At 37.9% G+C, this 27,036-nt stretch overlaps 1 protein-coding gene across 1 annotated transcript in view; it reads left to right on the top strand.

Moving 5' to 3' along the window:
• The window catches only part of FBN2 (fibrillin 2), a 303,194-nt gene that overhangs the window by 185,868 nt on the left and 90,290 nt on the right, over window positions 1-27,036 (top strand). Inside the window, exons 27-34 of the mRNA XM_082258653.1 lie at window positions 2,448-2,573; window positions 3,930-4,055; window positions 4,324-4,446; window positions 5,980-6,105; window positions 10,314-10,439; window positions 14,119-14,241; window positions 22,996-23,118; window positions 26,705-26,830. Of these exons, the coding sequence (XP_082114779.1) occupies window positions 2,448-2,573; window positions 3,930-4,055; window positions 4,324-4,446; window positions 5,980-6,105; window positions 10,314-10,439; window positions 14,119-14,241; window positions 22,996-23,118; window positions 26,705-26,830 (999 nt within the window). The remainder of the gene's footprint in view (window positions 1-2,447; window positions 2,574-3,929; window positions 4,056-4,323; window positions 4,447-5,979; window positions 6,106-10,313; window positions 10,440-14,118; window positions 14,242-22,995; window positions 23,119-26,704; window positions 26,831-27,036) is intronic.

Genomic DNA, 27,036 nt, shown 5'->3' with positions numbered 1-27,036 from the left:
GGTCTTCCCTGAAAAACAGCCTGGAAATTACCAAGGCTGTTGCCAGCCCTGTCCCCGTTCTATATCAGAAAAGGACACCCAGAAATTGGCAGATGTTGGTATAGATACTCCTATTTTTGCAAGCACATTTTTAGCTTCCAATGAAAACATTGAGATTCTTGCACCTGACTGCGTACGCGCTTCTAATGGCACGGTGGTATGTAGGAAGGATCTGAGGATGTTTGAAGAAGCATTGGTTGCTAGGACTACTAGGATTACTTCGGATGGTTATGCGTCCGATTCTAGTGAGGGGTTCATGTAGCAGACACCCTAACAACAAGTGATCCGATTTTCATATCGGCAACAAGTGATCCGATTCTCAGATCGGTTACCAACCTGATCCGATTTTCATATCGGCAACAAGTGATCCGATTCTCAGATCGGTTACCAACCTGATCCGATTCTCATATCGGCAACAAGTGATCCGATTCTCACATCGGTTACCAACCTGATCCGATTCTCATATCGGCAACAAGTGATCCGATTCTCACATCGGTTACCAACCAGTCTTATCCGATTCTCGTATCGGCAACCAGTCTTATCCGATTCTCGTATCGGCAACCAGTATTATCCGATTCTCATATCGGCAACCATTTTTTTTTTCCGATTTTCATATCGGAAACCAGTCTCATCCGATTCTCGTATCGGCAATCAGTCTTATCCGATTCTCGTATCGGCAACCATTTTTTTTTTCTCTTCCCGATTTTCATATCGGCAACCAGTCTTATCCGATTCTCGCATCGGCAACCAGTCTCATCCGATTCTCGCATCAGCAACCAGTCTCATCCGATTCTCGCATCGGCAACCAGTCTCATCCGATTCTCGTATCGGCAACCAGTATTTTCCGATTCTCGCATCGGCAACCAGTCTCATCCGATTCTCGCATCGGCAACCAGTCTGATCCGATTCTCGTATCGGCAACCAGTATTATCCGATTCTCGTATCGGCAACCAGTCTTTTCCGATTCTTATATCGACAACCAGCCTTAGAGGCCTTCCGGAGCCGGCCTTACGGGGGGGGTACTGTAAGGTTCTGGCACTCTCAGTGCCTCCTATCACATTATTTCCGGGTGATTTCCATCTACCTAGATAGAAGAAACACATATAGGTGTGTTTCCCTTTAAGACTGATGCTGTCATCACTCAGCGCCGGACTAGATGGCTATTTAAATCGCCGGTTCTCACTCACATGTGTTCGTTCAAACACCCTTACTTGGATGCTAACTTGGCTTGAAGCTTTCGTGCTTGCAAGCATACCTCGCTGACGGAACCTCGCTGCGCTGATCCCTGCATCCCGCTTCCGGATCATCCGCTCCTCCTGAACCAACCTTCGGCTGTATTGCTATTAGTGCTAAGTACCCCGCAGGGGAACCCTCTATAAACTTATACTGTCTTACCTTCAAGTGTCTGTCACCTACCACCTCCACTCAACCTGTCTCTTAAATCTTCATCACTGTGTTACTACATACATAAAGTCACTCTAGGAACCAGCTTGTTGAGTGTGTGTATTTACTAGCTGAATTAAGACCTTCCACACATGATGAGTCATTGAGGTTGGGAATGGTATCTCAGCATCTCTCTTACATGACTACTGAAGTGGAATATTTCTGCAGCTGAAAATCCACACCATACATGAAACGCAGGAGCGTTACAGTTATGTGGAAAATTACAATAAAAGAGATATTGAAACATAACAATACATAAACTTAAAGGTCTGTAACCCTTCCCTACTTTATCCAAAACAAAGATTTGTAGTAAAGGAAATTAAAGTTTCAACTATATATACAGAGAACTAGCCCTAAAATTATATAAGACTGGATACCTACCTTATCAGTGCAGAAAGTATTCCACACTGAATCCTTACTGCCTCCGGGTCCAGATCTTACAGCTCGGATAACATCTGAGTAGATAAAAAATTATGTTTTCAACAACACAGCAAATAGAAACATTATATTAGCAACATGGATTCCAGCTCAGACATTAAGTCAAAAAAAGTTTGTGTTTATCCTCTGCATGGAAAAAATGGAAGCAGTACTTAAGGATAAACTACCATAAAAAAAACCTTTTTACAAGTGATCACAGTAATAAATAAAACACAAACCCAAAATATAAACATGTGCTCAGTGCTATACATCATATGTGTCTATTTAGTCTTGCAACCTTTATTCATACAATGCCCCTATTTTGAATTACAATGAGTTTTTCCAAAGAATTACATTTTCCAAAGAATTTTCCAATGGTGCCTACTGTACTATTGATGTCAAGGTTCTAATACTTTGGAAAAAAAACAGTGTTGCTATGATATATTCCAATACCATGTTTGCTTTGCTAGCCTGACAGCCCTTTTAATACTAAACTGATTAAGATAAAATGCTTGGTTTATTTACCTGTTTGCATTATTTCCTTACAGACATAGATGAATGTGAACGGAACCCGTTGCTATGTAGAGGAGGGGAATGTGTGAACACCGAAGGTAGTTTTCTGTGCAACTGTCCCCCTGGGCATGAGCTCACGCTATCAGGGGATGCCTGTGTAGGTGAGTTCACATTATGACTTAAACTGTTCCATATGACCTATTACAAAACAGTTTGAGGTTTGTTTGTGCTTTACAGATCAAAAAATACATTCCATTAGCTGTAGGCAACATGAAAACGCTGTCAGTGCTCTGAAGAAAGCTTTTTTATTCTGCTGTCTCTTACAAAAACTGCCCCATTTGACAAATCAATAACCAAAGTCTTTTGTCAGACTGACATTAACTTATTTTTGCTAATGTATAATCTGATACAGGTTTTTTTCTCAGCTTTTTGAAAACTTCGTTATTTAAAGGAATTGTAAACGCAAAAGGTTTTTTATCTTAATGCATTCTTTTCATTAAGATATAAAAACTTCTATGTGCAGCAGCCCCCCTCAGCCCCCCTCAGCCCCCCTCAGCCTTCCTAATATTTACCTGAGCCCTTCTTCCTCCTGTGATGTCCACGAGTGTTTCAGTCATCTTAGACTCTCCCTCCTGAGTGGCTGGGAAGCATTAGTGGCGCTATTGGTTCCTGCTTCTGTCAATCAAAGTCAGTCAGCCAATCAGGAGAGAGGGCGGCAGGGCCGGGCCGCAGCTATGTGTCTGAATAGGCTCGGGTCCCCCCCATAGCAAGCTATTTGCTCTGGGGGCACTTGACAGGATGGAGGGGCCAGGAGCACATAAGAGGGACCTGAGAAGAGGAGGATCTGGGCTGCTCTGTGCAAAATCAGAGCAAACTGCACAGAGGAGGTAAGTATGACATGAGTGTTATTTTTATTGAAAAAAAGGAGACTTTACAATAACTTTAAGTCTAGTGTTTTCAAACCACTTTATCATTTTCCAACTGCACAACTCTGTAAAAAGCAGCTTTAGCCCTTATTCACACTAAGGCTGGGTTTGAAATCGTGAAGGTTCAGCTGAACTTGCACAATTTCAAAGCTGCATGTCAGTGCGAGTTCGGGAGTGATTTGACAGACATCTGTGCAAGTTTCTGTACAGATGTCTAATGAAATTGTCTCAGAAGTCGCCAAAAGTAGTGCAGAAACTACTTTTGGTAATCGGTACAGTGCCGCAAAGTTGGTGTTGCATTGATTCGGACAGTGCCGTTGTGCGCAATAGGCTCCGATCTGGCATGCGATTTGACATGTCAAATAAGCCCAATGTGAATTGGGGCTTATAAATATCTGGGAAAGCAGTGAAAGATGTCCTTTTAAAAATCAACAAAGTTAATCTATTTGCAACATCTTTAAAAATGATGTACTGCCATTTATTTTTGTAGTGCACCATTATGATTTACAAAATTACCAAAGTGAATAGTCATGACTTGTTATTTTCAGTTTGTGTTTATTTCAGGATATTAACATACTGTATTCCCTCTAGATATCAACGAGTGTTCCTTGAGTGACAATCTATGCAGAAATGGAAAGTGTGTGAATTTGGTTGGCTCATACCAATGCGCTTGTAACCCAGGGTACCAATCCACTCCAGATAGGCTGGGGTGCACTGGTAAGTAAAGGAGAGGACATCATATAATGGGTCATAGGCTGATATTAACATAAATACAAAGACAAATAGACCTATTTTTTTTTCCTAGAGGAAATATAAACTATATTATTAATATTAGTGTTATAAAGAGGGTCTGAACATTTTCCAGTAATTTCGTTTTTTTTTTTTTTTGTATGTTTAGCTGTAACTTAACATAAGATGTCTTAAATCAAAGATGTATTAAGAAAACTTAAAAAACAGTCAAGTAATGATTCAATTCATATTTCAGATATTGACGAGTGTAAAATAATGAATGGAGGGTGTGACAGCCTCTGCGAAAACTCAGAAGGCAGCTATAAATGCAGTTGTCTTGATGGCTATGCTTTACTGCCAGATGGAAGAACCTGTGGAGGTAATAGATATCTCTGTACTGCCACTTGATCTCTTGTCCTGTGATGATTTTATTCTGAATCGCTGTATATAACAAGCTCAATGCATATGAGTGAGGCATAAAATAGCAATTGTATGACTCTGTGATATACTTGGTAACAGTAGCTGTAAATTTCAGACATTTTTAGTTATCCACAAAGGCCAGAAGGTGTATCAATTACAAAACAGTAACCTGGTTTGCCAGACTTGAGATTAAAGTCTGGTATACTTTCTAAGACAATTATAAAAGTTTGCTGACTATAAAGCACGGCAGGCAGACAGTTTTCCCTGAACACAACAGGCTAAGTGTGATTTATGTAAAATGATCTCATCACTCTCTTTTCTTTATAACGAAAGGTAAGCCAAATCCACCACAATCATTTTAGGTTATGCTTCTAGGGGAAAAAGTTGTGAAATTAGTACTATTGCAAGTCTTAAACTAGGAGCATATACTAGCTGGGGAAAAAAAAACAATAGCATTGTGGAGCTCACTGTAAAGTGTAAAGTACTTATACTTAGGTAAGATATCCGTCTGTAGGCAATACATTTACAGTATGTGAAGAGTTTGCAGAGATATGGCCTAAACTGCAAATATATCGCTGTGGGTTTTACTCTCTGTTTGCTTTCAAGGCAGCCCCCAATCCCCCACTCCAACGCAATCATAATATTTTACTATGTTTTATTACCTGAAAGCCCACATACCCTGCATTAATTTTTTATGAATATCAAACTAAACTATATCCCCAAAAGTGGGAAATTTTTAGAATAACGGCTCTTAAATACTAAATAAAATAAATATTTAATAAAAAACAAATCAAACTGTAACACATTATTATATACAGTATGACTATTAACATTGTATCAGAATTTTTTACTAAAATAAAACCACTCTTTGGTTTGGAATAAAAAAAAAAAAAAAAAAAACACTGAAAACCGCTAAGTGGGACCTAAAACAAGAGACTAATGAACTTCGGAAGCTGTACCCAAAAAAAGGCAAAAGGGGAAGAGTTAGTAAACAGTATTTCTCTGTGATCTCACCGAAGATGGTCTTTTCCCCATTAGCGACTTACCATGTAATGTGCTGCACATGTTGAATATACATTGTTTTTTAATGAAATATATATGAAAGGATTAAATATATATCTAGTTCTGTTCCTCATTGTATTTTATCCCAGAATAAAATAGGGCATTACGTTTATTTGTTGTAAACAGAAAAACTGCCACAAATTCCTTTGGTTAGTTAAATCTGTCCTGTAGAACCTCTATAGATTGTAGCCGCTGCCAAGCAGTGCCATTTAGCAATTTAGGGGTATCGCAGGCTAGTTTGTAATTTAGTCATCTATGGTTATTTTTTTTTCCCCAGAACATTAAAATATAGTTCAATACTCCAAAGGGCATTTTTTGTATTTATCTATGAATATACCATGTATGGATGACTAAAAACACAGTATATTTTCTATGTGTTATATTACTAATACTTCTCGAGGTAACTTCACAATGTATTACTCTTATCTAGATATTGATGAGTGTGAAGACAATCCAGATATCTGTGATGGAGGACAGTGTACAAACATCCCAGGAGAGTACCGCTGTCTCTGCTTTGATGGGTTTATGGCCAGTATTGACATGAAAACATGCATAGGTAAGAGAGGACTGTTAGTGCTGTCATTTTTCTTACACCAGTGCTTTGACTAAAATCTTTCTAAAAATACACCAAGCAATTGTATAACAGTTTTTTTTTTTGTTTATGTGGTGCATTTCTGTTGTCATACCATTATATCAAATCTGGGCACACAGATTGCCTGATATATCTTTGTTGGTCCATTATAATTTGGTTCCCTACCATAATAGTAATTACAGAATAGGAAATGTGCCGGCAGTTCCATTAGAATAGCATTTGAAGGGAAGCAAAAAATATGAAGCTGTCTCTTGGCCTATGTATAAGTTTGCTAATAATTTTTGATTTATGTTCTCACCCAAATAGTGTCTGTCAAACAGGTTGAATGAGATAGTAAAGCCTAGTACACACTGCTTGTTTTTTTTTCATTCAACCAAGTGGGCTGGATGAAACAAAAATGACAGCTCAGGATGAAGCCGCTGTAATAACAATCTGATATTAGTACAGCGATCCCCCCTGTTGTTCTATTGTGCGGGGGACATACCCCCACCAGAACACTACAGGCAGCGCTCTCAACCATTGACTGAGAGCGCTGATCGGGAGGCGGTTGGCAAACCTTTTTTCGGTCATGCCCCTTCGACAGAAGCCAACTGTCGGACCGGCTGCAGTACACACGTGCTGAATGTCAGGCAGTTTCTATTGAACCAGCCGATGCCGCCCAATATTCAACCCATGTGTATGGGGTTTTAAGTATAAAATGGTAAAACTGTAAGAAGGGGGCCCTTGTCAGCACTAACTTGTCCTGTTTGTATATACATTACAAAAAAAAAAACAACTAGAAGCAAGACATTTTTAGTTTGTTAGAGGCACTTTTGCAAATTATACAAAGATAGCCTTGAAGTAAATGTTTTCTTATAAAACAATATAATGGCTGCCATTAGTCACCTTCTTCTCAGAATGCAAGTACCCTGACTATGACTGCCTATGGGGTTGATATGTGCAATTTGCAAGTGCAGTTGCACTCTGCAAGGGAATTTGATTCAGTACTTTAAATGAAGCTTCACTTTGCAAAGAATACCCAATCACATGCAAGGAAAACAAAAAAAACAGCATTTTTGCTAGCTCATAATTGGATGATGGAAGTCAGCAGACCTTCTCCTCATTTACCAAGATCTGGAACAAATTTCCTTGCAGAGTGCAAATGGATTTGCCTTTAGTAATTCAGCCTCAATGTATTGTCAATTCCTTCCAAATCACTGACTTCAAACACGTAAGTAGATCTGAATGCCAGAACTGCTTATCTGCATACTTGTTCCTAAACTATTGAAGTCAAATGGGCAGCATGAGAGTCAGGGGACTAGCATTTTCAGAATGAGAAGTCAGACATAGCTTACTCTATATACAGTATCTCACATACACCTTTCTACGTGAAAAAGTTCATAAAGTGGATCTAGAACTAACATTTTTATTAGCTTTAAATAAAGAGGGCAAGGGTTAGCATCCCAGGTCAGGCTTATATTGTGGTTCATAACATTACTTACAGATATTTCCGGGTTAAAGATTAAAGTATAATTGAAGAAAAATGTAGTACAGTAAAAGTATTAATCATAAACTTTCTATAAGTCCCTTATCAATGTCATCAGCCTAATTTCCTTCTAATTAAATAAAGCTTGACTTCCTGGCCCTTCAGTAGACTTACTGTTGTAAACGCCTTGGGTAGTTTTTCATTGCAAAGGTTTTGTAGTATGGTATAAATTATCCAATGTGCTTTTGCGTGATGTGCTGGAAGCAGGTTAAAAAAATCCCCAGCCACTTGAACTTGAAGTGTTTTCTTTTGAACCCTTACGATGGAAAAATAAATCTTGTCACCTCTGTGGGCTGTGTTTATCCTATACTCCATTTGACTTACAGTAATCCACATGCTGGTGAGGTCATTGTGGGTTTAGGAGAAATGCTAAACATGTTTAACTCCTTGCAAGAATTTGGCCTCATACAGCACTACGCAGGCAAGCTGGTTAGAGTAGCTTTCCTAAGAAACCCTTTTACAGAAATTTCAGAGCTAAAACTACATTTAACTAGCATATCCTACAACAATTCATTTCTTTTTTTTCCAAAAAACAATTCATTTCTGGTAATGTTTACTTGACGTGGCCTCTTTTTTTTGTGTAGAACATTCATTTAACATTAAGGGCCCATTTACATTTATGCATTTTTTGAATGTGCTGTAAAACATGTTTTACTGTTCATATCCAGAACACATGGCAACATACACTGTTGTATGTGTGTTGTGGTGCCTTTAATTTCGAATGGCACCCCAATGCACTTTTTTAGTGGCACCCCAACTGTAGTGAATCATATTGCACATGTGTTGTGATGCAATAGTCTGATTTTTGGTGCTCTAAGGTGTGCAGCTAGCCCAATGCAGCACACCTTAACGCTTGCTTATGCAGCTTATGCAGTAAGTTCAAATGTCATCCAGAAGACCCAATGTATTTCTTCTGAAGTTGGGATTAATAGGGAGAGAGTTTTTGTTTTTTATTTTTTATTTTTTATATTTATTTATTTGAGTTATGCATCTAATGCAGCAACAGATCTCTTCTAATAGTGATTTATTACTGGCCAGCATGCCAGTTCTGTCCTGGCATGGAGGGTCATGGCATCTCACATGGCAATGCAGAAGCAAAGTTCCACATGGTGTTTACAGTTCTGTGCTACTGAATGTATAGCTCCATAGCAGGAGCAGAAGCAGGGTAGCTGATCAATACAGCTCCTGAGTCAAGTACTGGACCAGGGCTGTCACCTAGACCAGCTGTGCCTCAGACCTGATTAAAGATCTGGAGCACAACAGACCACTTCTTGTGCATCAATAGTGTAATGAGTACCATACAGTGTTAATTTTGGCAGCAAATTTCAATTTAGTTTTAGTCTTAGTCTTAGGACTAAAATGGCATTTTAGTTTTAGTCCTATTTTAGTCTTCTGCAAGTGTTTTAGTTTTAGTCGTATTTAGTCGACTAAAACTCCAGTATATTTTAGTCGACTAAAACGCCCTACATTTTAGTCGACTAAAACTCATTTTAGTCATCTATAATCGAATGGGTGTAGTTCAATTGTAATTTGTAATGCATTATTTAAGCATTTCTCTACAATTTCCAAACTCATTATATACTCCTGCTGGTCCTGGAGTGAAAAATCTAATGTGTTATTATTTATGCTTTGAGCATGCACCAGTGTTAATTTTTGGCAGCAAATTTCGATTTAGTTTTAGTTATAGTCTTAAGACTAAAATGCCATTTTAGTTTTAGACGTATTTTAGTCATCTGAATTGTGTTAGTCGACGAAAACGTTTTAGTCGGTTTTAGTCGACAAAATTAACACTGGTACCATAAAACATGTCTTCAGATTCTTTTTATTTATTTTTTGTTGCAATCTGATTTTTTGATCGGATAAACGCAGATTTTTGTTTCTTCTTTATTTTTGGAAATTACTTTTCCTCTGGTAGTAACCCCCCAATAACTCACAGAAACTACACAGAAACCAACCAGATTCCAACCCTTTAAAAATCACATTCTAGTGTAGGTTTGAATCTAATTAGTAGTAGTATTAAAAGAAGTATAAACTGCCAACAATGTCACAATACTGTTCAGTCAGCCATGCGTTTCAGTCCAGACCCTCGCCAGACCGCAAAGTCAAGTCAATAAGCTAACTTTTCTCCACTGTACTTAGCTGGCACAGTTTGGCACAGGTTTGAAAACCCACCCCAGTTGGATGGCACAAAGGAGTCTTACCACACTGATGAAGCCATCACTCTACTCTTTCTTCCTTTTTGACTTACATTGTTGCCCCTTCTTCTTCCAGTCCAATTATGCAAAGGATTGAGGACAATATTGCGAAAGGTTCTGTTACTTATACTAGCTGCATTTATACATTTATCGACTGTAATAAATTAAAAAAAATATATATATATATATATATATATCTGCCCAAGATTCACCTTTAAATTTGGGAAAGAGCAATTTGTTTCTGTATATCAATCAACCAATATTTAATTAAATCAGCTCATATTTGAGACATCATCAGTATATCTGAATGATTATTATGGGTTACTACATTTTCTTTTTTGCATTGCTTTGCACAGATTTTTTCTAAAACCAGTATATGGGTATGTTTTATAATAAAAGATGGATAATAAAAGTAATCTGCTCACCAAAAGCTTAATTTTCTCTTTTTTCAGACGTGAATGAGTGTGACATAAATCCAAACATCTGCATGTTTGGTGAATGTGAAAATACCAAAGGATCATTTGTATGTCACTGTCAGGTTGGGTATTCAGTAAAAAAAGGAACAACTGGATGTACAGGTACACCATGAATTAGGAAACGTTTTAAGATGTGCACATATCTTTATATATATGTGGATCTGGTCTTTGAATATTGCACTTCACACTTTGTTAAACATTCTGTCATTATTATTTTCTGTTTTTCATTAAGCCTAATAAAACTTTCTCACCTGACATCTGTGTTTTGCTTTTTTTATTTGTTCTTATGGCCATATGTATGCATGGAGTAAGATAAGAAAGCATGGGGAACACAAAGCTGTCAGCATGTCTTGTGATGTGAGGGGTTTGCATGTGCATGGTGGTGGGCTTTTAACCTTGCTTGCATGGTTTTATTTAAAATGTTATACCGTATATATAAAATATATATAATATATGTATGTCCACTATGGATAACAGATCAAAGATACATTAAAATAGATGAACAGACCCAATGATCCTGAGAACTTTTGCGTATTCTAAGTGAAAAATGTTATTTGTTATACTGTTTGACATATTTATGTCTAATATCTAGAATAAGAAGCAGGAAGTAGATGCACTTACAGCAGGAGGAATTTTCCAACGTAGTTTAATCAATGTCAATGTTTCAGGGGGCCATGAGTTTTGAGAAAGGCGGGCTGTGCCCTGCTGAAATGTTGACATTGACTAAACTATGTTTTGAAATTTCTCCTGCTGTAAGTCCCTTCAAGTGTACCTACCACCTGCTGCATATTCTATGCACATTTTTCATGGATTGCACCTGGGCCAATACCCCAATAAGTGTGTGCGGTGGCCCATCTACCACACTACCTATGTCAAATATCTAATTACTACTAAATCTATTTATTCAGTGCAATATTAGGAGCCCATGTACACCATCATGTTCTGGTGTGCTGTGTCCATAATGTCCATTATATTGCAATTTAACAAGTCTTTTGTTAAAGCATATGTTAGAATAAAATAAAAAAAAGAAACATATGCACTACATCTCTGCAATACATGCACATTTCCATGCGTTTTATCTCTTTAAGGACCCTGCAAGTACAGAAAAATACCTGTTGATCTGTTAGAAATGCACTCAGCTCAAGCCCTGCTGTAGGCTGGCAACACAGAGCTTTCTTGGTACTGACTGCTGTCATCCCTGCCCTGTTTCTTTTGCTCAGCTACTCAAACATTACCAAACTCAGATCTCTACACATAAATGCTAATCCTTCTGCCATCCAAGATAAGAATTAGGAATACTAAATAGGCTCTGTGACGTAACACAGACAGTGTTAAAGGATAAGTTCACCTTTTGACAAAAAATAATAAATGCATATTTTTCTGCAGGTAAAAAAAATGTGCATTTGTTATTTGTTGTTGCAGAACCCTAAAAAGCACTGCACCAGTGATCAGCAGATTGCTGATGCCATGCAGGTTTCCTGCAGACCTGCCTGTGTTTCTGCTTGCTCATACCTTGTACGAGCAAGCCGATACACACTGACAGGAAGAATCAATTAACTACTACAGCACCATGGTAGTTCATTGAGAACTACAAGCTTACAGCTACTCAGGCTGTCGGAACTTGTCGTTTTCTATTCACAGAACACTGTGAATAAGTGACGCGGTCGGGCGGGGTGAGCCCCGAATGCCCACTTTTTTTTAAATTGTGACAGCTAGCAGGGGGGAGAAGATCCCCACTAGCTGTCAAAGCGGGGAAGCATGGATGACAGGGGTCGGTCCTTCATAACATGTTAAACCCTGAGTATTTGTGTGACATGTAACATGGTATGAAAGGTGAACTTATCCTTTAAGATGACCCAAGGCATTTCTGAATATCTAAAAAGATCAACAAAAAAGTTTATTATTTGAATGTGCACTTCCTAAAATTAAGGTTTTTACAAACATGGGTGTTGAATTTGGACAAATCAGAGGAGTATCTTAACCCTTGCAGATTTTTTTTCTAGAGTGCAGAAAAGTTAGCCCTTGAGACAGGATTTAATTGCTGTCAGTAATCGTATTAAGGAGATTTTTTCTCACTTGTAAACTCTGTGGCACTAGGATACTGAATAAAGTTTTATAAAGCTGACCATATACTGTACAATATTATTGTACAATCCTGTTTATGTTTACAACGCACTAAGTAATAGGGGGACACACCTATGGAATGTGAGATGGAATTGGCTTTTAAGAAATTTGTAACGCAAAATGTAGACGCATTTTTTTTTTTTCAAAAAGAGTGGGGTTTTTATCACTGTCCATGTTGCTGGAGATTCGCATTCTCTGTTTGTCCTCGTGGTCACTGTGAGTGAAACAAAAAGGGAAATCTCAAATTTTAGAGTTGGCAACAGAGCAAGTGGTGAGGGTAAATAATGAAATAGGATCAAATGTACCATAGACATATGTCTAAAATGGGGATTTCCTTCACTTTTTGGAGATTTCCTCTAATTTTCAGTTTCGTCTCCAGGAAAAGAAGTAAAAGTAAATCTCCCCAGCAGGATGCAGAAAAATAACCGAAACAGGGTTTTAATCCTGTCTTACTGTATCAACAAATAGAAAAAGTAAAAAAAAAAAAAAAAAGTTTTACCTATGCATACACTTTATGCTATATCTTTATTTTTAGAAATAAGCGTTTTTCTCATTGAGAATGAGACATCTGCTCTATTTCAAATATGTCATCTTTACTGGTTCCCTAAGCTGTCTTTTTTTCTAACTCCAGTAATGGGGTTTGCAGAGTGAAACACCTGTTTCACTTTCTCCACAGAAAAGGGAATGATTGGGGTCTGTACACAAAGCTTTTCCAACCAGTTGGCCAGTAGCTGGGGTGATCTATAAATTAACTGTTATGAGCAATACCTATAATCCCCATTTTTAAATATGACATATGGACCCATCAGGCTTGGTCAAAACCATTTGGCTAAATGGAGCCAATAACAATGTAATCAGAAGATGACAAATACTTTGTTGTAATTTAACTCTCTGAAGAGGACCTGTAATAATTTTTAAACAGTGCCTGAGAAGCATCATCAAAGCTGTACAAGTAGTAGACTAGTAATTAAAGTAAATCCAACCAAGGAGCACATTTGGAAAAAGCATCAAACACATACGGGAAATAGTTCACCAGATTGCTAACAGCTTATGTTATAAACATTTTCCAAGCTTTTACTGCATAATGCTTTACATGGGGTATGAAGGAAAATTACGTTATGTTAAATATTAGGATGTAACAAGTGAAATATAATTAAAAATATATTATAATTAAGTTAAGGTAAATCAGAACCTGTATTTATAGTTTAACAATTGTTATAGAAATAGAAATATTGAAAGTATAATTTGAAAGAACACTCCAAATAAAAGATCTGCACTAAATATGTGCCATTCTTTGCCAGAGCTCTAATATCTTCTCACTTTTATGACATCTTTTCCACATATCATACCTAACATCTTCAAGTACAGAGCATTGGAAAAATGTTCTTTATACATGTTTGTGACTAATGAATCTCCATCTGACATTGCAACACCTCATTTAGGGGAATAACAGAGATGTCTTGCACTGTCTAGCAATATAAAGGGGATTCTGTCTAGGCAAATATAGAGCTAGGAGGCTCACCTTTTTGCATGTGACAGCTCAAATTAAGGTGAGACTAGTCATCCCTGTAACCTTAAATGTAGCTAAATTATTAGTAATACATATTTTTGATTAATATTTCCTAAATTCATTTTGTTTAAAATGATTTCTTTTTAGATGTGGATGAATGTGAAATTGGCGCTCACAACTGTGACCTGCATGCAACATGTCTTAATGTACCTGGGAGCTTTAAATGTTCTTGTAAAGAAGGCTGGGTCGGCAATGGAATTACTTGTAATGGTAAGTCACTGTATGAAGGTATAATTGGTCAGGTACCTTGAACTAGACAAAAAATTAACATATCATAGTTCTTTCATCATTTGCTAGGACCAACATCTACTCTACTCTAACAATATCTGCATTGTCATTTAATAAGTGTATCAAATAAACACATTTTCAGAAAAAAACTTTTATAAGAATAAGAAACAGTATACTATAAACTACGAAAGTGCTCATATTTTTGTGTCATTGCATATGTATACTATAATTAATTATATTCCCCTGGAGTTTACTCTCTATGCCCTTCATACTGCCTTAGCATGCAAAAAATAAAACCCAGCTGAATCCCATAATTTCCCATGGAAAAACTCATTAGTCTCATAGAAACATAATCTGTTCTTCATTTGCAAAGACCCAAATATGCAATAAGCGGTCATTTTGAGCATGCCATGCCCATGTGCGTTTACAATTATTTTACATATTAAGGATTTACACAGTGCCAATACAAAACACAATGAGGTTAATTTACTAAAGGAGAATAGGCTGTTTAAGTGATAATGATGTTATCTGTTAAGTTGTATCCAAGTTTGGAGGATCCTATTTACCAGCTCTCTCTGTGCATTTTTTTTCATCTTGTGCTGCATTTTTAATGTTGTTTCATGTTCTGGCTGGTATCAGATTTAATGGAGTTTAACCATTTTACCATATAAAGTTATTTGGTGGCCTGGATTCCTTTTACTGCTAATCTTAGCATTACAGCCCTCTTCAGTGAGTTTGCTCCCAGAATCAATACATATCCCAAAAAAGTAAGCCTTCTATCCACTTCAATCCAGTTTTGGCATTCGCTTCAGTGAACCAATAAGGTGGTAGAAATATCAATCAAATTCAATAAATGGTTGTACTTTGTTAAACTATCCAGGAGTTTATTAAAGGTCACAGCAGATATTTCAAAATGTAGTTACTTAATGGGTATTTCAAAATGGATGATAGGGGCAGCATATATAATTTAGTTGATCTGAATTTGCATCTGTCATTTTTTAGGTCAATTAGGATTTATGAAATTGATATTTGACCTTAATCCATCAATTAGGGTAACTGCAAAAGTCCTTTAGTCTTCTGTGATGGCTAGAGATCTATTTTGTAGATGGAGGAGTCTAAATGAGTTTTGAACTAAGTTATCAAACATGAAATGTAATTATAGAAAAATAATACTATTGTAATCACAACTGTCTATATGCGTCCGTCGCACATTTCCCTGTACGTAGGAATGTTGCCCTTTTAACAGCAATCTGAAGTCTAGATTTTTTTACCAACATTTTAAACTGAGCTCCTAAAACAGGACAAAATGTCATCGTCAATATGCAACTTTTGCAGAAGACAAGACCAGTGTAAGCAGAATACCTTTGTTTTCCCTTGAACTGTGTCATTTTTCTTGTCAAATTAGTTTTATTGGGTTTTAACATTTTATACAAGGAGGTTCAGATGTAACAATAAAAAAGTAACATCATAAAGTACAGGAATAAAGAGAGTTAGAGATAGCAAGTAGTATAATGAATACTATGTAGTTGAAAAATAGGTAGAGCAAATAGGAAAATTTGTCCTTGAAAATATCCAGAAAGTCAAAATCTAGTATACCATAACCGACTAAGATGTGGAGCTTATTAAAGCACATTAATCTAATGTTACAAGTATGGAGAACATAGGTATACATTTTGCTACCTGAACCACATGGGAAGAATGAAAGAATAAGAATAGGGATAAGAATAGGGATAAGGTTAAAGATAATACATACAAGAGGCTTGAATGTAAAAGCACGTCACCAAGGCATCAATAAGGATTCATCAAAGTTGGAGGGTAAATAATGTGTGACCCAAGGGTGCCAAGTTTTCTCAAAGTTGCAAACTTTGTCATGAGTGATGGCTTCTGTTTTGACATGAATCATAGCTTGGTCAACTCTATGTTTGGTTTCAGCCATTGTCAGCGTCAGGGATTTCCAGGCTTTGTGATGCGACTTGCAGAAGGAGTGTAAAGGGGGATCGGGTGAGATTAGCGGGTCTTAAGTTTAGAAGTGCTACGAAGGGGTCAGAAGTGATGGGCTCCTCAAACAATGTAGAAAGCATATGGAATATTTCCTTCCTGAGTTTTTTAACTACCGGGCAATCCCACTAAATATGTGAATGTGAACCAAGGGCAGTACAACCTCAGAAGCAAGATGCAGGGTAACTGGGGGTACATTTTGTAATCTTGGCAGGGGCCAAATACTATTGTGTGAGTACTATATAATTTGTTTCTAATGCAACTGTATTTTGCAAAGGATGGTTTTGTTGCATCCCATATCTCATTCCAATCAGTTGTTTCCAGCTTAAGCCCGAAGTCAGACTCCCATTTAGCTACTTAAGTAGGTGGTTCAGCATCAGGTTTGTCATTAAGTTGGGCATAGAGAGTAGAAACCAGTCTTTTTGTGTGGGGATCACGTTTACATGTCTTCAAAACAGGATAGATTATGGAGTCTAACTCTGTCTTGAATATATGGTATGAAAAAAAAATTATTTGCAGGTATTGAAAGAGTTCTAAATTTTGGAAGTCCATGATTTTCGCATAAAATGGGTAGTGATTTGATTGAAGTGGGAGATGTCAATTCACAGAATCTAGTTAGATCTGAAGCAAACCATGCTCGAAAGGATGTAGGGCAGATCCAGGCAGCATAAAAAAAGTTTTTTTAAGAAATGATTGAAGTGGAATATGTGGGGATTGTAAGCCGTGTGTTAATTTGAATTTGTCCCAAAGAGCAAAAAGATGCTTGGTGATTGAGTTAGTAAGTTTTTTGCTGTCTGACGGGCGTAACCAAAAAAGGTTAGCCAGAGACAATGGATCACAATCCACGTATTCTAAAATTAGACAAAGTGGGATTTCAGGGGTTGCGTGATAGTTGGGTAGTTGCTCTAATTGGGCCGCATGGTAGTAGGTAGCAAAATTGAGAAATCCAAGGCCACCTCTAATCTTGGGAAGGTATAGGGTGTGTTTCGGCAGTCTGGGTTTTGAAGAGCCCCAGACAAAAGCCGCTGCTTTGCACTGTATTATCCTTAAAAAGTATGCCGAGACTGGAATAGGTAGGACTCAGAAGAGATAAAGGTTTTTTTAGGTAAAAATCGCCATCCTAATAACATTAATTTTACCCATGCAAGATAAGTGAAGAGAAGATTTGCTTGCTGTGATTGTATAAAACCATCTTGATCCCCTATTACTGTATTTAGTCGGGTTGCTAAAACTTTCGCTAAGAGCTTAATGTCAAGATTGAGCAATAGAATAGGTCTATAGTTGGACCAAGATGAGTCATCAGAATGAGGTTTAGGAATCATTGAAATTATTGCCGTCAAAGTCTCATGTCTAAAAAAAATGTCTCTTAGGAAGAGATTTAAATGCATTAGTCAGTAACAGAGTTAAAATATGTGCAAATTTCTTATAATATCTGGCCGAAAAACGATCAAGACCTGGACGTTTATTTCAGCTTGAGAGTTTTACTAGCCAATAAGATTTAATTCGTGGTAATGGAGTTTTTAAGATTGTCCCGATAATTCGAAGGTATAGTTGGTAGTGTTATTTGGGGAACAAAAGGAGTGTGGCGCTCTCTGGTCTAAAGGGCCTTCTATTTTATAAAGGGAGGCATGGTGTTTCGGTAAAGTATGGAGACTCTTTACAGGGTTACTAGACTATGTGCCTCGGGATAATTTCAATCTAATCGGTTTAGGAGGCGATTTAGGTTTTTAAGGGTATGGGCTAGAAGTGTATCAGGTTTTTTAGCTTTAAGATAGAACGTGTGTCTAGATTTTCTTGATATTTTATCAGCAGAGTCAGATAAAAATAGATCAAGATCAAGCCGTGCTTTATTGTGTTGTAATCTAGTTGCAGGGGTAGGGTTCAATTTGAAAAGCGCGTTAGAAGAATTTAATTTAACCTCCAGCTTTTGTTGTAACTGACGTCTTTCTTTTTAAGATAAGTGGTTTGGAGGATACAAGCTCCTCGGAGCACCATTTTGTGAGCCTCCCAAAGTGTCAATGGGGGAAACATCAGTGGTTGAATTATTAGTTAAGTGGTCTTTCTGAGCTATTTCTAATTTAGCAGATGAGTGAGCTGGATGGGATAAATAGTATCATTAATACACAATGTATGATCATGAGCTTTAGGATAAGGGGTGTTAGCCTAGCGCATAAAGCACTATAATCAGTCCATTTAAATGGATCAATGAAGAAATAAGTTCAGGATTCAGGCCTACTGTGTAGTATATGATCAATTTGGGAACAAGATTTATGAGGATGAGAGTAAAAGGTGTATTGGTGTTTCGTGGGGTTTGTCTCTCGGCAAGAATCTAGAAAGGAGTATTGCTGGAGTAGTTGTTTGAATGGACGTCTCCAAGGACTAGAGGCAATAGGGGTGGGGGATTTATCCAAGTATACCAAAGTACTTGGTTTGAATCTCCACATATAAAAAGGGTGCCTAATTTATGAGCTTCAATCATTTGAAATAGATATGGAAGAAAAGAGGACGGAGTTTTGTTTGGGGCATAGTAAGATACAACTGTAATTGGACAATCAAGTAGATATCCTGTGAGTATGAGATACCACCCTTCAGGGTCTTTGATCTCTGCCAGGAGGGAAAAAGGTGTTGTATGGTGGAAAGCCAATAATATTCCCCATTGCTTGGTCTTAGCCAAAGCTGTAAAAACCTGAGGGTATACCAAGCCAAAGTATTTAGGAGTTGACGTTGTAGTAAAATGGGTTTCCTGGAGAAATATTTTGTGTGCTTTCTTAGATGCCAAGGAACAAAAAGCTTTATTACGCTTTTTTGGAATGTTAAAACGCTCTATTGCACTGATGGGGGTACAGCAACACCTTGATTGACATAAATAACAATCCACATATATGTTTATATTAAATTAGATGTAGCTCATAACTAGTTTACTGAAATATAAATTAATAACCATATTACATATACATTGAAAAAAAAAGAAAAAAGGAAAAAACCAAACAGTCCCACTTCATTTGGAGAATTAACTAGGTTTCAATGTGTGTACAATAACATCTTTCGCTGCCCACACAGACCCATTGCATTGATGCGGGTACAGTAACACTTTGATTGTTATTATAGCACTGTCCCCATAGGGCTTGCTGTAAGATGACTTCTCGGGCCTCCTCTGATTACCAGCACACAGTCACTTAGGGTACAGTTCACACATCCTTCCTTACTCCCGATAGCTCGTCACACAATAAACAGTCCAGAGGTATTGGTTTTTATTGTTTATTTTGGAACTTTGATGGGAGAGGGGAATAGTGGGATACTCCAACTGTAACCATTCACAATGAATAAGGACAACTCTCACTTTGCCTCACCAGGTTGCTTGTGGAAGCAGCTGCATTGCTTAATCCATACTGCCACGTGTATGAAAAGGGTTGTCTCCTTGCTCTTTTCTCTCCAGCAATAGACTTGGTGAATCCCCATTAACTTCAGGACACTCACTAGCATCCCCTTTACTGACACCTGTCCACTGATTCTTCTAGCTGAAGGGGTGGCCCTCCTCAGGTTAGACCCCTTAACACAGATCTGTACTCACAGAATCAGATCCTCAAGTGTCTCCCCTTTCAGTCAGCTTCCCTGGACCTTTGGATTCAGCTCCTCACTGGCACTCTCTAGGCCCTCAGATCAACTACCTGAGGCTGCATGACCCCTCTACAGGGGAGGAGGCAGCCGCCCCTCCCTCTGTGACTCCGCTATCTAGCCAAAAGTCCCCGAGCACATGTGGTCCTGGCATTTATACAGTATCCCAGCATGCATTGAGGCACTTTTCCTCGCCAAATCACCAGGGCTGTATCAAAAGCCTGTGCATTAATTTGTCAGGTTTCCTCCCACTATCCAATATGCCTCCTTATTGCAGACAGAACAAGTTGTACCTGAGCACATTTAGCAGACCTCACTAACAGATCCTGCTCTCTGGTAAGCAGAGAACAATATAGATTTACCTGCAGTCCTTCTGGTAAGCAGACCGGACCCAAAACTATACTTTCTCTCTAGCACCTACCTAGGAGGGTGCTACGTTATAAATAACAATTAACATATATATTTATATTAAACGATATGTAGCAGTTAACCAATTTAGCGGAGTATAAATGAGTAACCGTGAGATATATTAGAGAAAAAAAAAGGGGGGGGACCATGCAATTGATGGTAAAAGGCGTATCTTAGAATAGGACAGATAAGAACCCCTATGTATTTTGTGGCAGTCATGTTAAGGGCAAGCATAGGTGGTAATATTACTAATTACCAGGTGTTCAAAAAAGAGAAGTCTGAACACACAGCAGGGAGAGAATTAATTGGGGAAAAGAAAAAGGCCATCAGTCCATAGCATCTGCAGGATCAGTAGTAGGAGAGAGGAAGTGATTTCATTTAGAAGGACCTTTTCAACCTCTGTTGCCTTTATTATTGGAAAATCCTCCTGAGGAATAGGATGCAGAATGTCAGCGATGGCCATCTGGAGCCACCAATCTCTCCATCAGTTGTAGATCTTGTAAAGTATTTTGAAATTCATCTGAAGAACGGCAAGTGTATTTAGGGTTCTGATAAGTAATTTGCACTGAGAATGGAAAACCCCATTGATAGGGTACTTGGTGTCGCTGGAGTATTTGATGGTTGCAGCTCTTGAAACAACGCAGTCATAAAAGAATGAAGGTCAATAATGCGGAGATTAGAGCAGCGCGCTCTGTTTTCAAAGTCCTCCAGTTGATTTTGTAAAATAATATTTTCCTCTTTAAGGTTCTCTAATTCAGTAGCACAAGACTGTGTGTTTATTTTATGTCATCCATTTTGTTTTCTAAGTCAGTAGTGCGCTGGCCCAGCTCAAGAATCTCCCTGGTCAGGCTTTCAATTATATGGTCAGATGTTTATTTTAGAGCTTTTTGCAGCATTTTTTCAAATTGCTTAATGATATTAGGATGTAATAAGTCTCCCTGTAAAATTAATGGAGTAGCACTGAAGTCTGAATCAGACTCACCGCAGTCTAACTGCAGTGTCTGCTCAGCAGTGCGAGACATGCCTGAGGTAGAAGATGGAGGTAGAAACTGCCCTAATAAGAATATCCTTTCCTATCTTTGGTTTTTTTTTGTCCGCGGGCAGGCCCCACCGTATACCATGTCGGTTTCCCGGTGTGGCAGAAGGGACGGGCGGTGTTTTTTAAGTTAATTCAGGAGCCGACTGGGTGTATTATCTGGCTGTGTTACCTCAGTAGCCATGGAGCTTCAGTGAGACATGTCCGTTTCCGCTTGCCTCGTGCATGCGCCCCCGAACTGTATCATTTTTATGCATTCTTAAGATGCAATGGCCCAAAGCACAAAGTGTTTCATGGAAAACCTGTTAATGTTGCTTTCATAGACCTACAATGTGAGAATAGCAAGTGCTATTGGGAACACAAAGGGCTTGTTCACACTTGAGTAAATTTATATTTTCTATAGCGTTAGTGTGGGGAATTAGACTCGTTTTAATGAGCTTTAGTATGGGCATTAGACAGGAGTTTTGCAAGCATTAATAAGGAGTTAAAATGCTCCTCAAATGCCCTATGGGCAGTTTTGAAGCATTTGATAAGTGTTAAGGCACATTAAAACTGCTCCACAAAAGCCTGTTCCATTACAGTTATAAGCTAATCTTATGCTAACGCTTCATGTTTTGATACTGTGTGCTGTCCATTGTAGCATTTGCATAGGTGTTTGAGGGGCATTTTTATTTGCCTTTCAAGCACCTGCTTTTAATGCAAGTGTTAACTTAGCCAAACAGTTGTGTTTTTTTCTTTGTTTTTTGTTTTTTTTAATACATAATACTTACCAGAGTATATTTATAAATAAAATTGCAAAGAAAAGAGCAATCAATCATATTTCTTTGCCAACGGAATTTGTTAGTTGATACCTGCAGCTGTTATTTTGTTCTAGTGTTCTCTGCAATAGTGTTAATAAATCAGCCTTATTGTTTTTTTTAAATATAAAGGGTACTTTTTGCTAACAGGAAGCCTGGAGCTACATAGGAATGCCAGTGATTCCCTGCGTAAAGTACAAACTAATCTTGCCTGGCATTGTATTTTAGAACATAGGAAGGCCTGGCATAAAGTTAAAAAGCTATTTGACATGTGGACCGATTTACAGGAATGTGTAAAAGGGTCTTTTGCCATACTCCAATTCCATAAATTTGAGAATAAACAGTAAACTGCTAGCTAGGTTTTGTAGAGGCCCTCACCAACCCACCCACATCATCTCTTTAAAAGACCCCTCTGGCTCTCTTTCAACCTTTTCCTCAGAAATTAGCAAAATTATGGCTGCCTATTATACTACCAACCTTTACTCCACAAAAAACGATTGTCCAGTCTATCGCAACCTTGTTCTTAGACAGGCTCTGCCTGCCTAATCTGACTCCTGCTTAGTTAGATACCTTAAACTCTCCCATAACTCTGAAAGATATTACCACCACTTTCAAAAAATAAAGCCCCAGGACCTGATGGGTACACATCAGAGTTCTACAACTTAACATGGAACTATATTCCAGGTATGTTATTACTAGTTTACAAAATCTGTTTGCTACTGATAGATTTAATTACTCCTCAGTATCCTCATTTGTGACAAATTAATATCAGTGTGATATTAATGTGATCTCTTACTAGGGGAGATTTAATCACTATGTAGCCCTAGCCTAAGTTGTGCACTCTGTAGCTTAATTACATTTATTATTTCTGTGTAAATATAGACCATGATGAATGCCTAAATGGAACTCACAGATGTAGTATTTCGGCCAACTGCCTGAACACCCCTGGATCATACCGATGTGCCTGTATTGAAGGATACACTGGTGATGGATTAACATGTACAGGTAAGCTTCAGTTAAATAATATAAGTAATAATATCCAATATGAATCATTTACATATTATAAACGTCTCATATTTGCTCATCATATTCTATTTAATTGACCATTGAAAGGTTTTTGTTATATCTGTTTGATAAGTGTAAAAACATACTTACTGATCCTGCCCCAAATTCAGTGCTGTCCTGTGCCTTATGCATTTTGCAGTGTTTTTTTAAACACATGAATACAGTTTGATCTGTACAACTACATTTATATACACCTACGGGAGCCCGTACATGTAAAAAATTATCTGCAGCCAAGGCTTGTTTTAAACACGTATACGTGTATTGGCTGCAAATGTCCTTTCTGTTCGATAGTTGTATGCTGAGATATTGTTTGAGCAAGGTGGAAGATTCATTTGTTTAAGGGCTACATCAAGGCCAGTATTCAGCTCTTAAATTACTATTACTATTGTTTGCATACAATGTAGACGGTTGACATCCACCTGAATCACCCATATGTCAGATTTTAACGTTAATGATTATGATCAAAACTGTTGCAGACCAGGCTGATCACTACCAAGAGGGAAGAGCCTAATGCTCAATATCCATAATTGAACCACTTCCAGACCGCCCGCTGCAGTTTTACTGTGACAGGCAGCCCCTCCTGCTTGAACTGACGTAGCTCAGGGGGCGGGCACGCCCCGCAGGCGGCACTCTTCCTCCCCCACTCTTTAACGGGGACTCCGATGCACGGGGCAGGCGGCTCTGATTGCCGCCTGCCACCTACGACCGCTGCCCACTGAGAGAGAAGGACGGTCAGCTATTGTAAACACAGCTGACCGTTTTTCTCTCTGAAATGATCACAGAGTGCCTGTGATCCTTCTATATGGGATCCCAGGTCTCTCTGATCATTTCAAAAGCCTAACCCCCATACAGTTAGAATCACTCCCCTAGGCTAAAATTAATCCCTTGATCACCCACAGTGTTAACCCCTTTCCCTGTTAGTGCCTTTTTTTACGGTAACAGTGCATATTTTTAGCACTAATTACTGTACTAATGTCACTGGTCCCCCCAAAAATGTAAAAAATGTCAGTTAGGGGTCCGCTCTGTCCGCCGCAATGTCGCAGTCCCACAAAAAATTGTAGATTGCCGCCATTACCGCCAAAAAACAATAAAAATTACATACATCTTTCCCGTAGTTAGTAGACACGATAACTTTTGCGCAAACCAATCAAAATACGCCTTTTGCGTTTTTTTTTTTTTTACCAAAAATATGTAGCAGAAAACAAATTGGCCTAAAATGTTAAAAAATTTTGATTTTTAAATTTTTTTGTTGGGGAATGTTATATAGCAGAAAGTGAAAATGATTGTTTTTTTTTTTCAGAATTGTCGCTCTTTTTATGTTTATAGCGCAAAAAATAAAAATCGCACAGGTGTCCAATTACCACTAAAAGAAAGCTCTATTTGTGGGGGAAAAAAGAAAATCAATTTTATTTGGGTACAATGTCGCACGACCGCGCAATTGTCTGTTAAAATAACGCAGTGCCAAATCACAAAAAATGGCCTGATCATTAAGGGGGTATATCCTTCCAGTCCAGAACTGGTTAAACTCTAAGATAGCTGCCTAATTATATTTACTGTGCCTTATTGCTAGTATAAACTGGTGATCATTGATTATTTTGTTTAATTACTTACCATCTAAATATGTTCCAGTCGGCCATCCATCAAAAAAGCGTGGACTGCAAATGAAAGCAGTTAGGATGATTCTTATCAAAAACGGACAATAGGTTCAGTTGGGAGTGGCAAATATCACTGGAAAGCCTTGCTTATACATTCAACCAATATAGACAAAAATTAGGATGAAATGAAAAATCTATATATTTTAGAATTTCGTGCTCTATGAAATCTATATTTTGAATTGTACTCACTCTCAGTCTAACACTTATGTTTAGGATATAAGGAGAGGGGAGGTGTCCTCTAGTCCAGCATAGAGGGCTGGGAGGATTTCATTGCAGCACAGGCAGTTTGTTGTCAGCAAACAGGAAGTTAAGCACACACTGGATTTCTGGTAGTTTAACAGATATGGTTCTATACTTCCAGCATTTTTTAGGGATACAAATGTGGGCAATTGTGCATTAATTATAGATATGTACTAGATATGTTTTAGTTTTTTACGTTTTTTATTTTTTGTTTTTTTCATTTTGTTCAGAAATATACTTTATTATTTAATGATTTGTGTTCCCTAACAAATAGCAGAGGATTTCTCATTTGCATTCCTTATATATTTTTCTATGTATGCATAATTTGTACCCCCATGGCTAAGATGTATGTAAATTTCGACATGACCTAACTGGGAACTTATTTATAAAGCAGTGAATTTAGCATTCAGCAAACATTCTCTGCAAATAATGTTTCAGTTCTATGTGTTTTATATTACAGTGATTAATTCTTCACCAGGTGAAAGTCGTATTCACCACTTTATAAATAGACTGATGCATCAATGACATAGTAAATGTAATAAATATATATAAAAGTCATATTTTTATTATTTTCATGCAAGAAAAAAATTAGCAAATACGTAAAAAAAAACTGCCCGCTATAGTTTTGAAACATTAAAGAAAAGTTCCCAGCCAAATGTGTAAAGATTTCCATTTAATATAAACTTACTTTTCTTCTGCGAGCATGTAATTTCTTTATACTACCAAAAATAAATACCTGTTTAAAATCAGATGTACTATTCGTATACTAGTGCAAACGCCAAGCTTTTAAAAGATGTACCATATTTTCCGTTGTATAAGATGACTGGGCGTATAAGACGACCCCCCTAATTTTCAAGTTAAAACATAGGTTTTGGGCTATACTCGCCGTATAAGACTACCCCCCCTTCCGAAGCAAGGCAACACAATTGAAAAACATCAGATTTTTCATAGATCTCCAAGGTACCCCAAGTACTGTAATACATGTAATCTCTCATAATATCTCCAAGGTACCCTAAGTATTACCAGTAGATGTAATCTCAAGACGCTGGCTGTGCGGGAATCCTGTACCAGTATACCGTAAGTACTTTAGCTTCGGCTACATACAGTATACCGCACTGAGCCAATCCCAGTGAGCGATGTATTCTATTATTGAATACAAAGCCTGCAAGGATTGACAGAGTCGGAGAGGGGGGCTGATGTTACTCCGCCAATCCGAGCAGGCTTTGCATTCAATAATAGAATACATCGCTCTCCCTGATTGGCTCAGAGCAGTACCCTGTATGTAGCCGAAGCTACGGTACATACGGTATACCGGTACAGGATTCCTGCACAGCCAGCGTCTTGAGAGATTACCTCTACCGGTAATACTTATACTTAGGTTACCTTTGAGATATTATACTCGGCGTATAAGACGACCCCCCATTTTTGGGGGATTTTTTTGAGGTTCAAAAGTAGCCTTATACGCCAGAAAATACAGTAGATAAATTATGTCTTTCAAATCTTAAAGTGTGAACATAACAGCCAACCTTGACATTTTGCTGAGATGCAGCAGAGAAAAATATCCTTCACCATTAAATACATTTTGAGGAACTGAATGGAATGGGTCACTACCACTTGTTTTTTTTATACAGATATTGATGAGTGTGCTGAAAATATTAATCTTTGCGAGAATGGCCAGTGCTTGAATATCCCAAGTTCATATCGATGTGAATGTGAGATGGGCTTCACTCCAGCTCCAGACAGCAAGTCTTGCCAGGGTAAGTCCATTATTGTTTCTTCCTAGCACTTAAAGTTTAGGTTGGCTTGAGTAAACAGAAATTATTTGAATGTGCTGGCAGACAATCAACCTGTGAACAGACTCTCTTGAAATCCAAGGGACGATCATTTAGGTCTGTTTGATTGTTTTGAAGTGAACTGCATAGCTTTTCATAATCAGAGTCACTTTTTCTTGTTATGGTCCGCT

This window comes from Pelophylax lessonae, assembly GCF_965119305.1.
Source record: "Pelophylax lessonae genome assembly, chromosome: 1".
Classification (NCBI taxonomy): domain Eukaryota; kingdom Metazoa; phylum Chordata; class Amphibia; order Anura; family Ranidae; genus Pelophylax; species Pelophylax lessonae.
This window is presented reverse-complemented; position numbering and strand designations above follow the sequence as displayed.